This window comes from Pinus tabuliformis, chromosome 1_2 (genome assembly GCF_031772625.1).
Source record: "Pinus tabuliformis cultivar Carrire ecotype Pingquan chromosome 1_2, CPIR1, whole genome shotgun sequence".
NCBI classification, from domain to species: domain Eukaryota; kingdom Viridiplantae; phylum Streptophyta; class Pinopsida; order Pinales; family Pinaceae; genus Pinus; species Pinus tabuliformis.
In genome coordinates, this window is record NC_142298.1 from 129,556,340 (window position 1) to 129,570,481 (window position 14,142).

The following is a 14,142-nucleotide window of genomic DNA, read 5'->3' on the forward strand; positions in this document are numbered from 1 at the left end:
GTCAACTATAACCAATAGATGAAATGGTAATAGAGGTAATGGTTCTTGTAGGGGTATTTTTCTGATAATTTTGCTTGATACCCAACAATTTGATTGCCCCGTTTTTATTTATTCCATAGAATTTGATTGCCCCGTTTTTATTTATTCCGTCGAATTTGATTGACCAAAAAAAATTCAGAGCAATAGATCCACTTGTATATCAAAAAACACAATTTATCTAACAAGATAATGTCTCCAGAAATTGTATCCCCAAATTCCAGTTTCATATATTATTATTTAGACTGCGCCATTACCAACTATCCCAAATCTTAATTATTATTTAGACTGCGCCATTACCAACTATCCCAAATCTTAATTAGTTGTTAAACATCCGGGGAAACCACTTATTTATTGAAATCGAAGCTTTTGCGCTTTTAACTACCTCGTAGAATATCAATATATCACATCTGTAAATTCGAACATTACTCCACAGTAAATGAATATATATCACATCTGTAAATTAGAACATTACTCCACAGGAAATGAGGGTGGCACTAACACAGATTATTATAGAGTTTTTCCCACACTCCACACAGTTATTCCAGAAGCAAGAACACTCTAATAAAAAACCGAGTCCTGCACTCCACATAGTTACTCCAGAAGCAAGAACACTAATAAAAAACCGAGTCCCGCACTGCACACGGTTATTCCAGAAGAAGAACACTGTAATAAAAAACCGAGTCCCACACTTCACACAGTTATTTCAGAAGCAACAACACTAATAAAAATACAGATTACTCAGTTGTAACATTACTCCATAGAACATGAGCGTGACAAATTACTAGAGAAGCAAAAACACCGTAATAAAAAACTCCCACACTACACAGTTATTCCAGAAGCGAGAACACTAATAAAAAACAGATTACTCGGTTGTAACATTACTCCATAGAACATGAGCGTAACAAATTACTTTTCTAAGATGTTCCAATGAATGAAATCAGTTGCCAATTAAATGAATGTTTTTATTCGCGACCAGTTCAAATGTTTTTGCAACGCATAAGAGTATGGTCCACGAGAGACCCCAGAGGTCATAACATGTATGTTCAGCTCGTCAACAACTCACAAATTTCTGTTATGTCCATGTGTAACCTCAATACATGTGTATATGGATCCATTAACATGTATCTAACCTCAACTTCTTATTTTTTCCTGTTGTGGAATTACCTATCAACAACTCACAGATTTCTGTTATGTCCATGTGTATATGGATTCATTAACATGTATCTAACCTCAACTTCCTATTTTTTCCTGCTGTGGAGTTATCTAGCGGGGAAGCCTTTGTTTCCCATTATGAAAATTATGCAAATGCCAACAAAGAGTTGCATCCTTCAGATGATGAAAATGGCACAAAAACCCAAATAGCTTGATTAGTAATGCCAGCAACGCCAATAACAGATACATAATATGTAATAATTGCTTAAAATCCAAGTCCATTAGTTAAGGAGGCATTTTTTTCAAATCTCCAACCTCAAACTCAATCCAAGATTGAAAATCAAAATTTGAACAGTATGGTAAGAGTTGTGTGCCTTGAAAATCTCAATATATGTACAAATTTGCACAAAAATGTTTACAATACATCGCCAAAAAATTGTGGCAGATATTTTTTATCTAAAGCCACCTTGAATTTTTACAAATTACAATTGATTACGACTCACAAAAATGTAGAGCACAAGAATTACAATACGTGATCAAAGAATCATGAGTGCCTCCTATAGACAATAATCTCAAAAGGCATTTGAGGTATGGACAAAGAAGACCTCGTTGGGTAATTTTACCATCAAGATTTCTCTGGATAATCTTAAAGGGTCAGATTATTATCTGATTAAACAAATGAACTGGATTGATAGTAATTTCAGAAAGGAAGGACAAATGGCAAGGCATACATGACAGTCGATTCCAAATACAAAGCCTGTGCCAATACAGTTGGTCCCTGAGATATGGATTGTATAGTAATTTCAGAAAGGAAGGACAAATGGCAAAGCATACATGACAGTTGATTCCATATACAAAGCCTGTGCCCATACAGTAGGTCCCTGTTCATCATTCATAGCCCTAGATTTCCTGTCAGTGTGATTACCATGAAACAGCCAAGCCTGCTCATCGACATCAGACCAGCCTTGCATTTGGGGTACACTGTAAATGTCTGTTAAATCTGGACTTTGTATATCCATTGTAACATCATCAGCTACTGTATTGCTATGTAAAGGCCTAACAAAATCTGAAGATGCCGCGCAATCTACCATGCCATTATCTTCATTACTTCTGCTGGAAAAATATGGATCACAACTTGTACTAACTAGACACTTGTCAATATCAGCATTGCTGGCCTCTTGAATTCTCCTCTTCCTTGGTATAGATTCAATGGCAGCATGATTTGCCTCATGAACTTTCCTCCCATTTTTTCTGTGAACACTCTCAAAATGTTCAGTTCGAGCCAGCTTATCTGACTGCTTCCTATTTTCTGAGCAAGCATTCCCTAGATGAGCAATTTGAGGTAGCTTATCAGACAACTTCTCATCTTCTCTGTGACTGTCTTGAGATGAAGTGCAAGCAATCTCATTTGAACACTTCCCATTTTCTGTTTGAAGATCAACAACTGCAGTTTGGGGGAATTTATGAGACTTCTCATTTTCTTTGTGAAACTTCTCCACAAATGCAGATTGACGAAGCTTATTGAACCTTTGTCCAATTTCTATGTCTTCTCCAACAAATACATTTTGAGGAGACTTATTCAACTGCTTCGCTAGTTTTGTGTGAACATCCTCAGCAAGTGCAGTTTTAAACAGCTTATCTGACTTCTTTGTTTGAAGATCTTCAACAAGTGCAGTTTGAGAAAGCTTATCTGAACACTTCCCATTTACTCTGTGAACCTTCTCCGTGAATGGTTGTCCATGGAACTTATTGGAGCGCTTTCCAATTTCTGCATGAGACTCATCGGCAAGTGCAGTTTGAGGGAGTTTATTCAACTGCTTTTCCGGCTTTGTGTGAACATCATCAACAAGTGTTGTTCGAGGTAGCTTATTGTGCCACTTGTCCTTGTTCTTGTTCGTTTGAAGATCTTCAGCAAGTGTGATTTGAGGAAGCTTCTGAGAACACTTCACATTTTCTCTGTGAACCTTCTCCAAAAATGGAGGTGGAGAGAGCTTATTCAACCGCTTCACCGGTTTTGTGTGAACATCATCAGCAATTGCAGTTTCAAGGATCTTATTGGGCTGCTTGTCTATTTGATTATCTTCAACAAGTGCAGTTTGAGGGAGCTTATGAGAATACATACCATTTTTTCCGTGAACCTTCTCCACACAAGGAGATTGTGGGAGTTTATTGGACCACTTCCCAATTTTTGCATGAACTCCCTCGGGGAATGATGCAGTTAGAGGGAACTTATCCAACTGCTTTGCTGCCTTTGTGTGAACATTCCCAGGAAGTGCAGTTCGGAGGAGCTTATTGTCCCGCTTGTCTGTTTGACGATCTTCAGAAAGTGCAATTTCAGGGGGCTTCTGAGAACGTTTGTCATTTTCTCTGTGAACCTTCTCTGCATATGCAGTTTGAGGGAGCTTACTGGACTGCTTCCAAATTTCATCGTCAACCTCCTCAGCAAGCGCACTCTGAGGTAGAACATTCAACTGCTTCGTCGCTTTTGTGTAAACATCCTCAGCAAGTGCAGTCCGAAGGAGCTTATTGGATTGCTTGTCCTTGTCTGTAAGCACAGGCAAATGGGTCCAATGCCCAAGTCCTTATTCCATCATTGTCAAAACACAGAAAGGCACCATTGTCAATGAATTGCAGACAGAGAAAGAGAACACTCTTGCCTGAATCTCCTTTTGCCAATAGAGTGGGTGAGTTGGGCCCAACACATTTTTCTCATTGTCAATTTCAAACATAGCATACACTACATCTCATGCAAGAGAAGCAAACAAAGCAAGTAGCTCTAGCCATGAAGACCATAGGTATAAGAAAGAACAACAGAATGTATATAAATAACTCACCATGAGAAGAACCATCCGTCTCGATCTCCTTCCTCTTCTTCTGGATGTGGTTTATCTCAGTACCATTGCCCCTGCCCCTGCCCCTATCCTTGTCTATTGGCTTGTCCTTCTCCAACAGATTGTCACTTAAATCTCCACTGTGCTCTAGACCATTCTTAAGTCTGTCTCGCTCTGCAACCTTTGCACAATCTGCCTCTTTCTCCTCGCATCCATTTTGTCTATCCTTCTCCTTGTTCATAGAATTGCTTATGTCTTGCCCAATCGTCTCTGTACTTCTACTGGAATCTCTGTCTTTCCCCTTGTCATTTTTGTGCTTATGATCCTTGTGTTTCTTCTCCCTCTTTCCTTCTTTATCTTTCTTGTCTTTCTCTTTATTCTTCCTTTCTTCTTTTCTCTTCTCTTTCCTCTCTAGTTTTGCCTTCTGTTTTTCCTCCTGAACAATCAAGTAACAAGGGAAAATCAAGTCATAAATAAGTTCAAGATACAAACAGGAAACAAACAACATTTTTCGAAAAACTCATTCAAATGCTTAATCAAAACCACAAAGTCGGTGTGAACAGAAAATTAATCAAAAAATATAACAGCATGCAATAAACAACCTAAGTGCTTTAGACGTAACATGATATAAGGATCAGAAACTCGCTTTCTGAATCCATCCAGTGTGTTTAAATGAACAAGTCCCCACATACAGTTTTTTAATGGCTAGCACTGCCAGCTAGGTCCATAACAAAGAATTTCTCTCATCGGTGATCTATGAAAAACTAAAAATTAGTGGGGTATCTGTACAACACATACCATAGGAATATCTTGAAATAAATAGACAGAAAAAGGCACAATCATTGTTTAAACATGTTAAATGAAAATGACGCCCATAGTATGGACACCATATTGTCCACCGTGTAATTTGTAAAAAGCAAGTGCAAATAAAAAGTGGGCTTTCAAATTTAAAAACAGGAAAAAACAAATGACACATTCAAAAAGGAAGCCCACTTCATTTCACTCTGCTAGAAGGGATTCCTCAATTAACAGAACCAATGTGTCCCAGAGCTTATTCTCTATTAATTTAAAGGCATATAATGTTGCGATGAAAAAATACATGCAAGCCCTTAAACTGAGTCCCACTTATGGGAATTATCTAAAACAGCAAGGCAAGTCAAAACCAGAAATAATGATAACGAAACAACAAACACTCATATATGTTCTTGGATTTATGTATAAAGCTCTGAAATTCTCCTTATTTATGCACTTCAATTCCATAGTTTTGCCAAAAGCTTTAAGAATTCTTTCTTTGTTGTCTATCATGCTGAACAAGAAGATATCTAAAACTGCACGGCCAGTCAAAACTAGAATTAATGATAAGCAAAAAACTCTGTTGCATGGGACCCTTTCCCACCAAAAAACCCCTCGTACCGAACGTTTCAGCATACCAGGGACGGGCTGGAAACATCCCCAATTTTTGGGGACTTGGGGACTTCATTGAGACTGTTCCTATGTGGCACATTTAACAAGTTTCTAAACCCACTCCTATCCTACAGGAAATTTTTTGAACTGTCAGCAATGACTCATTTAAGTGCATTCCTCAGCAATGACTCGTGTCAGCAATGACTCAATGTTTCCAAAACTGTTCTTCACACTTTGTCCAAAAATAATAAACCAGGATTCAAGATTGATTTACATGTCAGGCTGATGTAAAGAAACCACACTACCACCAAAAGAAAGATTGTAACTCAAAAGCCACTAACTCTTACATTACTCGGCAAATAGTGAGATCACATTGTTACCCATGTACCCATATTGGGATGATCGAAATGTAGAAATGAAACATGTCTATTCCATTTGAACAGATTTTGCCATTAAGTAATAAATGTTAATTTAATATTTTATTGTCGATTTTTTTTTAATTTCAAGGTTGTCGAATTGGAAAATGAACCCAAATGAGGTGAATTAGCATGGAACCCATTTAATGATTTACAGAACTAAAAGACTTACATTCTATGATTGTGCCTAATTATCTCATTGCAAATCGCTTTAACAAGAAGCAAACAATTAATAATGATTAAACAAGATGGCTTAGGAGGTGTCAAGACATGCAGAAGCCCTACTCTTCTAATAAATCAAGACTAGTCAGATCACTGGTTCTTTATATCAGTATAGTGGTTAAGGATCTGCTACACCACAGTAGCCTTATAAATGGATGGTACATGATCTGCCACAAACAGTTGCCAAAGCTTTATGGGCATAGACTGCTACCCTGTACAGTATTTTGTTTGCTGGTCCTCTTCATTCAAAAGTGGCACTTGTTTGGGAACAAAACTGATTACCGAGCATTGGCTGTGTAGGTCTTTGCCAAGATTGATATTTGTAAGAAAGATGTATATTCTCTTGAGATCAGAGCCAAAGAGAAAATGCTAACTCTGCACTGTTCATCAACATTGCCCTTTCCCAAGACCAATCGTTTCTTTAAAAGCCCAAATTTGCTTGCATTAATTGCAAAATCAAAGTTCAAACCGATGGCCATTCTTGCTGTATTTATTGGTCACTCCCCCATGTTGGGTTTTAACATGGATATAACCAATTCCTCTTCTGATTCTCACAATTTATCTCCTCACCATAGAACAGTGCTCACTTATTTAGCTGGTTAAAAGGACCCTGACGTCCTCCTATTTTGCAGGAATTTAATAACATGATAAAGGCAGCATTTTCTGATGTATAGAAACCTTTTGTACCATATGAAAGTTGCATTGAGAATTTTCTCTTCAAAAAACATTAGAAAACTAAATGCAAAAGAATCTAGGCTTTCAAATGTCGAAACCTAAATTAACAAATGGTTCAATCAACAAGGTAGCCCATTCCATTTGATCTTGCTATAAGGAATTCCTCAATTAAAAGCACTGACATGTTCAAAAATTTGTTGTTTATACAGTTATAGGCACGATGAAAGAAATGTTATCAAACTCAAGTCTCAAAGAAGGTTCAGACATTGGTAATGCTGTGGGGAAAGCTAAGGAAGGAATGCATTCAATCAAGAAACCAAAAATTCCAGCAGTTGTAATGAAAATAGATCGTGCAAAAGCATATGATAAAGTGAATTGGTTATATATCAGCTCTTTTGTTGTTTCAATTGGGTATAAATTTGCAGTCTATCTGTTGGATAATAGGATGCCTGTCGTCAGCATCCTTTGTTGTTCTGATGAATAAATTGCTTCAGGAATTTTTTTATGCCTCAACAGGCCTATGACAAGGATGTCCCTTGTCCTCTTTCCTATTTCTTATAGTTGTTGAAGGGTTAAGTATTTTTAATGCCTCAACAGGCCCATGACAAGGATGTCGCTTGCCCCCTTTCCTATTTCTTATAGTTGTTGAAGGGTTAAGTATGCTGATAAAGGATGCAATAAGGAGAGGGTCATTTCACATTTCCTCATTAGATGACATTATGATTTTCAATCAACATTCCATTGGGAAATTAAGAAGGATAAAGGAGATTATGTATATATATTGCCAAGCAACAATGTATGATGTCAACATGATGAAGTCCTCAATAATGTTCAAAGAGGAAGAGGAAAAGGTAAAAACTCTTTGTTCCTTATCACTGACTCTCATCTTGACCGTGGAATAAAATACTTGGACTCTGAATTAAAATCAAATAATTACAAGTATGCTCATTGGCTCGGGCTATTTGACAAAGTCGAAGCTAGAACCTCTATATGGTGCAACAGATGGCTGTCACCTGGTGCTACACTGTTAGAAGAAAGTATTCCTCTGTATTGGGTATCTATTACACACATTCCCAAAAGTCATTATTAGCAAAATTAGGAAAAATTGTTCCAGGATTCTATGGACAGGGAAATGGTAAAAGGGAGTTAAATGGACAAGAGTGGCAACTCCAAAATTCAAATGAAACAGGTGGATGGAGGTTGAAGAATCTATATGCATTTAATATGGCACCAATGGTTACAAAAAGCCTTAAGAGGTTAATTTATAATGAAGGGCTATTTTGAAAAGTGATAGAAATTGAAGTGTTCAAAAGGGAAGTCAATGGAAAAAATGGTTGAGAATGGAAAGGAAAAGTATGTAGAGTGCTTCAATTGTCTACAAACTTTGGTTAGGGCATTCATTATAAGAGGAAAACAAACAGCCCAAAAAGTAGGAAGAGAAAATAAAGAGAGAATTGGGGAAGATCCTTGGATTGGCTATAGAGAAGATTTTACATTCTCAGAAGCCCTTCTAAATGTTCTGCACTCCATGGGAATCTTCTCTCTAGAAGATCCAGCAAGTCCTGTTGGAAGAAATGATTAGTCCAAAAAATGGAAAACAGTAGAAGTCTTGAATTTACGAGAAAAAAAGGAGAAACGGTCTCAATATGCAACTTCGTTGAATCACAGTAGGAAGACATAACTATATGATTAAAAAATCAAGGCCCAAGGGTGTATATAAATAAAATTGGTTACCCAACCAAAATGGAAGAATCTCAAGGATGAAAAAGAGCCTAGTGGTGGAAGATGGCCTGGAAGTTGGTGAGCCCTTTAAAAACTAAAATCTTTCCCCAATTAGGTCTGGCTAATAAAGTCTTAAAATGGGATAATGGCCAAAAGAAGATTTAGTGTGGACCATGGCAATATATACTGTACAAGTGTCATGAGCAATCTATGGATAATCTTTTTCTCACCTACTATTCTTGTAGATCTGCTTAAAATGAAGTATTACAGTTGCGGAAGGGTTAAGTATGCTGATAATGGAGGCAACGAGGAGAGGGTCATTTCACATTTCCTCATTAGATGACATTATGATTTTCAGTCAAGGTGCCATTGGGAAATTAAGAAGCATAAAGGAGATTATGGATATATATTGCAAAGCAACAAAGTATGAGGTCAACATGATGAAGTCCTCAATAATGTTCAATGAGGTAGAGGAAAAGGTAAAAACTCTTTGCTCCTTATCACTGACTCTCATCTCGACCGTGGAATAAAATACTTTGGACTCTAAATTAAAACCAAATGATTACAAGTATGCTCATTGGCTCTGACTATTTGACAAATTTGAAGCTAGAACCTCTATATGGTGCAACAGATTGCTCTCACCTGGTGGTATGATGGTAAAAGTATTCCTCTGTATTGGGTATCCATTGCACACATTCCCAAAAGCATTATTAGCAAGGAATCCCCCAGTTAGGTTTGGCTAATAAAATCTTAACATGGGATAATATCCAAAAGAGGAGTTGGAATGGACCGTGGCATTATATACTGTACAAATTTCATGAAGAATCTATGGATCATCTTTTTGTCACCTACTATTCGTCTAGATCTGCTTGAAATGAAGTATTGCAAATCTCAAAAGGGGCAAGCAAGTGGTACTAGATGTCTTCGGTAGAATGGACTTTACTCATGGATAACAAATAAATCTAAAAAAGATTTTACAGCTTTTCCGTGCTTTGCAATCTGGGGTATCTGGATTTTGATGAATTGCATATTTTGAAAGGTCTTGAAATGAACCTGCACAAGTAGGTCACAAAATTAGGGTCTCTCTTAAAGGGAGTTAGAACCCTCTAAAAGAAACACTCCTAAAGAACCAAACATTGGTTTGGATAAGATCCAGGACTTCTCAAGGAATACTTGCAGGTATAAGATACAGGGCTTCTCAAGGAATACTTGCAGGTATCCAGAGATTCCAAGATGATTTTTGACGGGGCAAATAAAAAAATTTAGAATTAAAAATATGCTGTTATTCCCAATCATGAATCAAGTTCCAGAAGTAAAAATTTGTTTTGATGTAGAGAGTTCAATACAAAAGTCAATCAACTATCTAAAGAGGTTATATTAAAGGGGGTTCCTATCTAAGAAACAGTTCAGAGGGACTCAATTTTCAAACTCTAAACTACCATTTTATTGATGCAAGAGTTCAAAAGAGTTTTAAAATGGTCTTTGGTAGAGATTTCTATTTTGTTCACTAATTCAGATATCAACTTTGGGGCTGTAAAGAATTTTATACAAAAATAAAGAAAATGCATGTATTCATGTACAGCAATAACTGTATAACATAAATATACAGTTAATTAATGTCCACGAATGACCAAAAAGGTAAGTCAATAGGGCTCAAAAAGCAATGATGACAAATTCTAGGAGTTTTGAATCATAAACGCTAAAAGGTAAAGCATAATCTAAATAAGTTGAAATACCATATGAGAGATGTAAACCAAAAAAAAACTATAAATGACAAGAAAAAGCCATGCATGATCAAAAACAAGAATGTGGCAAGTGGGAGATGATGGGAAGCCCTATCATACACCAAAACGACAAAGGAGGATGTAAACATCCCTACAAGACCATCTACCACAATTGACAAGGTTAAACTACAAAACCCTTCTAGGAAGTTTAATATGATTGTCAAGACTCTCTTGACACTCAATGCCACTAGAAAGCCTTAATTCACCACCACAACAATTACTCTCACTTTATGATTCACGATGAGATCAAATGGGGGCTCCCTACTTCTGTTTGGATCTTTCATGAAAAATCATGTATGGATCTAACAACAAGGCCAAAGAAGTAAAAAATCGAATTGAAATACATTCTCAATGTCAATGTCGCTAAACAACATAGGAAGTTGTTTCCCCTAAAATATATGTACGTCATAGTGATATCAATCTCACTAACTCATAAATAGAAAGGTTAAACACTAACTAATTAAAATAACAAAAATCAAATTTCCGAAATGAGGCTCTTAAGAGAACTGAAAAGCTGTATAAACTGGACAAACAAGTCATTTGTGACATGTAAGCAATTTAGGGCAGAAAAGCCAATAATGAGAAATTCTTAGAGCGCACAAGCAAATTAGCATTTTACAATAGCTTCAGTGCAGACTACTGCATAATCTAAATGTTAGGTGGAAAAAGAGAGGTGCCCTCCAAGCAGACTGCCAAATTTTTCTAACTTCAAAATAATTTAATGTAGTTTCTCATCAGCACTATTAGTGCTGCTCTTGAACGAATTCGATGCCATTTGTTCTGAACTTGTAAAACTCTCTGGCTGCCTTTCATTCCATACGTACTGTGTAAATACTAAAACCTAATAGATTAGCTTTCTTCTGAAAATACATGGACACTATCTAATGAATGTTCCATAATTTTCAAAATCAACCGGTAGAAAATAGTAAACATCCTAACATTTGCCAAAACATATTCTAGAATGCCTAAAGAGTTTACCTAACAATTACCATAAATAACCAGAAGCCTGTTGATTATGAACTAATGCATCAAACAATGCTCTAATCCTTTATAATTATTGTTGTAAAAAACATTGGCACAATGAAACCCTCTAAAAACCCTACAACAAAATTCATAAAATTTTCTAATAGTAATCCATATCAAGAAAAATGTCACTTTGGATTTACCATTTGCATTCCTAGGAAGGCATTGAGATATGGTTCGAGGTGGAACAGTAAGCTATGTTGGGCAAACGAATGGGATTCAAACTTACTAATAGATCATAAACCCTACAACAAAATGCATTAAAATTTCTAATAGTAAATTTATATCAAGAACAAGGTCGCTTTGGATTTACCATTTGCATTCCTGGGCAAACAGGCATTCCTTGAGGCATTAAGATATCGCTCGAAATGGAAATAACAGTAAGCTCTGTTGGGCAACACGCATGGGATTCAAAATTACTAATACATCACAAAACGTATTTCCTGCAAAGTAAGGACTATGGCAGATATGTTCCCGCAAGGCAATCATCCGGATTAGATGACTTGTACACAGACATTCATACACCAAAGAGACACAAAAACTGAGATATCTAGAAGCCAATTCCTAAATGAATTTCTAATGAATCACCCTATCATCAAAGACATGTTCATCCCCCTTCAGTTGGTCGAAATGCATACAACTAGCTAGAAATGCCAAGAGTAGGATGTTCAACAGACACAAAATATTGGATTCAACTTTAATGTGCTTGCCCGGTGCCAAAGTGTTCCCTTAAGCCACATATACGCAAGCAAAGATTTAGAGGACTTCAACTAGTTTCTCTGTAGAGAAGTATCAACGGAACTTGAGAGAAACAAAACCCAGTGTCAAATGGTGATCGACTGACACGACTGACACGTACGTATATTTTGGGTATAAATGGGCATCCCAATGGACAGTGTGCAATGAGACTGAAGGGATTTCTTTCGTACAAGGAAGATAGTGTGAAGCAACCTTTCATCGGACTACTAATCCACTCCATTCGAGAGAATGAACAACTTTAGGTTCGGAGTTAGCTATACATGCTTGTCTCCAAACTTCAGCAGGAGAGTGGCACAGCCATGTAACCAGCCTTTGGTTGATGGTTGATGTATCACTCATGATGCACTCAATAACATTCCTGAATCAAATATGCTGAACAAGCAGGTTTACAGATGCAGGCAGATGGACATGACACTATCAAAAAATATAGTAGAAACAACTAGGAAAACAATAATAAATACTAAGGATATACTTTCCTTCGCTCTCAAAGAATGCACAAACAAAACCCTCCTCACTTGTACCAGAAAAACCTAGCTAACCCATATTAACTAAAATAACCCAGCTAGTATGAACCCTGCAGTGCCAAAAACCTAATGAGAAACCAATCCCTATCCTCACCCTGATCCTGACACTGGTTAAAAAACCCTATGCTCTTCCATTATCAAATAGCACCCTTCCTTATGCTCTTCCATTATCAAATATCACCCTTCTTGTCGGCAATATAATCAGAACAGAAAAATGCAAGTAATATGTGATTCCTAATGATTACGAACCATTGAAGCTGGCCATATAATCTATGTTTCTGGAGGCATCGTAACAGCCCAATTTAACAGTTCAACCACTTCGACAAATAAAACTTCAAAGAGAGGCATAAATGAAGTGTAATTGTCGAAGGAATCATGTAATAAAATATCACAGCCAAGCCATTGAATAAGAGACAAACCTCGGCTAAACACCCTAGGTCGCCATTAATGGCCTTCTTTTCATATCCCGGTGGTGGAAACGGGAGGCAGCGAGACATTTGAATTGTTTGGATTGTGTTAAACGGGTATCAACCCCCTTCGAAAACCACTGAGATTCCTTTTGGATCTGTCACTGCGTCTCCCAACAGGGCTGCTGCACAGGAGAGTTTTTAAAGGAAACGTGAATTTGCACGTCTCAGGAGGAAAAATCAAAAATGGTTTTCAAAATCAAGAAGGAATATGTTTTTACTGGTTTTATTTACTTCAATGCTCCGATGTCAAAACTCCCCTCGGTTTAAATTGTTTGAAAACGCAAACCCAAATCCCTGCTTCTCAATGGTACGCTCATCTGCTGCAAGAATTCATCAATCTAAAAAGATATTCAGTTGAGCTATTCATAAAACACCATAAAACTGCCGTAAAATCCTCTATACTCTTGAAATGCAAAGTATCTTGCCTCGTTGTACGATAGGGTTGGGGTTAGCTCACTGTTTGATTAAAGGGTTTGATATTTGTATGGTTTGAGTTGCACCCAATTGTGCTTTCGCCAAATTCTGGGCCGACCTATGTATAAAAATCACTAAGGACCCCGATCCTTCAGAATTACTTCGCAAGAACGATCCAATGAGTAAGCGAGGATCGCAAAACCCAGGTGCTCAACAGGCCGACCCTTGAAACATTTAAAGGCAATTCAATCCAACCAAGCGTAGATATTCAGCTGCATGTGAGTAAAGAGATGAACGGGAGTTGAAGTGGAGGTTTCAAAGCAGAGTTGAAGTGGAGGTTTCAAAGCAGAGGAGTCTGTGAAATTGAGCTCTGCTCCTGCTTCCGCCTCATAAATAAAACCTCCCCCTTTCCTTCGATTGAGTTTATATGTCTCTCTATATTTATAGGGGCTCAATCAAGGGGTTTTAGGGTTATTCGGAGGAAACAAATCTAGATTAATTGCCCGTGTAGGGTGCTTTGCATGGTATGGAATCTATCGGGGGGGGACTCGTGGCACTCTAGGCCGCAAAAATAACAATTAAAAATTTGGCGATGGTTGGATGCTTATGCCCACGCTTAATATTTCATATTGCTCCATTGCCATGAAAATGACCGCCTAGTTTATGATTGATTTTTATAATTTTTCCACCTCATATATGAAGCCAAT

The 14,142-nt window shown here is 37.3% G+C and overlaps 1 protein-coding gene across 27 annotated transcripts; it reads right to left on the bottom strand.

Moving 5' to 3' along the window:
- Positions 1 to 1,618: 1,618 nt before the first annotated feature.
- On the bottom strand, positions 1,619 to 13,858 carry LOC149204858 (uncharacterized). 27 transcript variants are annotated; one of them, XM_089394796.1, is made up of 5 exons: positions 13,479 to 13,857; positions 13,253 to 13,338; positions 12,971 to 13,143; positions 4,026 to 4,458; positions 1,619 to 3,772 (listed from the first exon to the last, which is right to left on the bottom strand). In XM_089394796.1, the coding sequence occupies exons 3-5, from the start codon at positions 13,046 to 13,048 to the stop codon at positions 1,995 to 1,997; spliced, it is 2,289 nt and encodes a 762-aa protein (XP_089250922.1). In that variant the 5' UTR covers positions 13,049 to 13,143; positions 13,253 to 13,338; positions 13,479 to 13,857; the 3' UTR covers positions 1,619 to 1,994. The 27 variants fall into 27 exon arrangements, with proteins under 27 accessions (XP_089250922.1, XP_089250933.1, XP_089250919.1 ...); XM_089394807.1 differs by having other exon boundaries at positions 12,971 to 13,140; positions 13,253 to 13,341; XM_089394793.1 differs by having other exon boundaries at positions 13,253 to 13,341.
- Between the last annotated feature and the right edge of the window lie 284 nt (positions 13,859 to 14,142).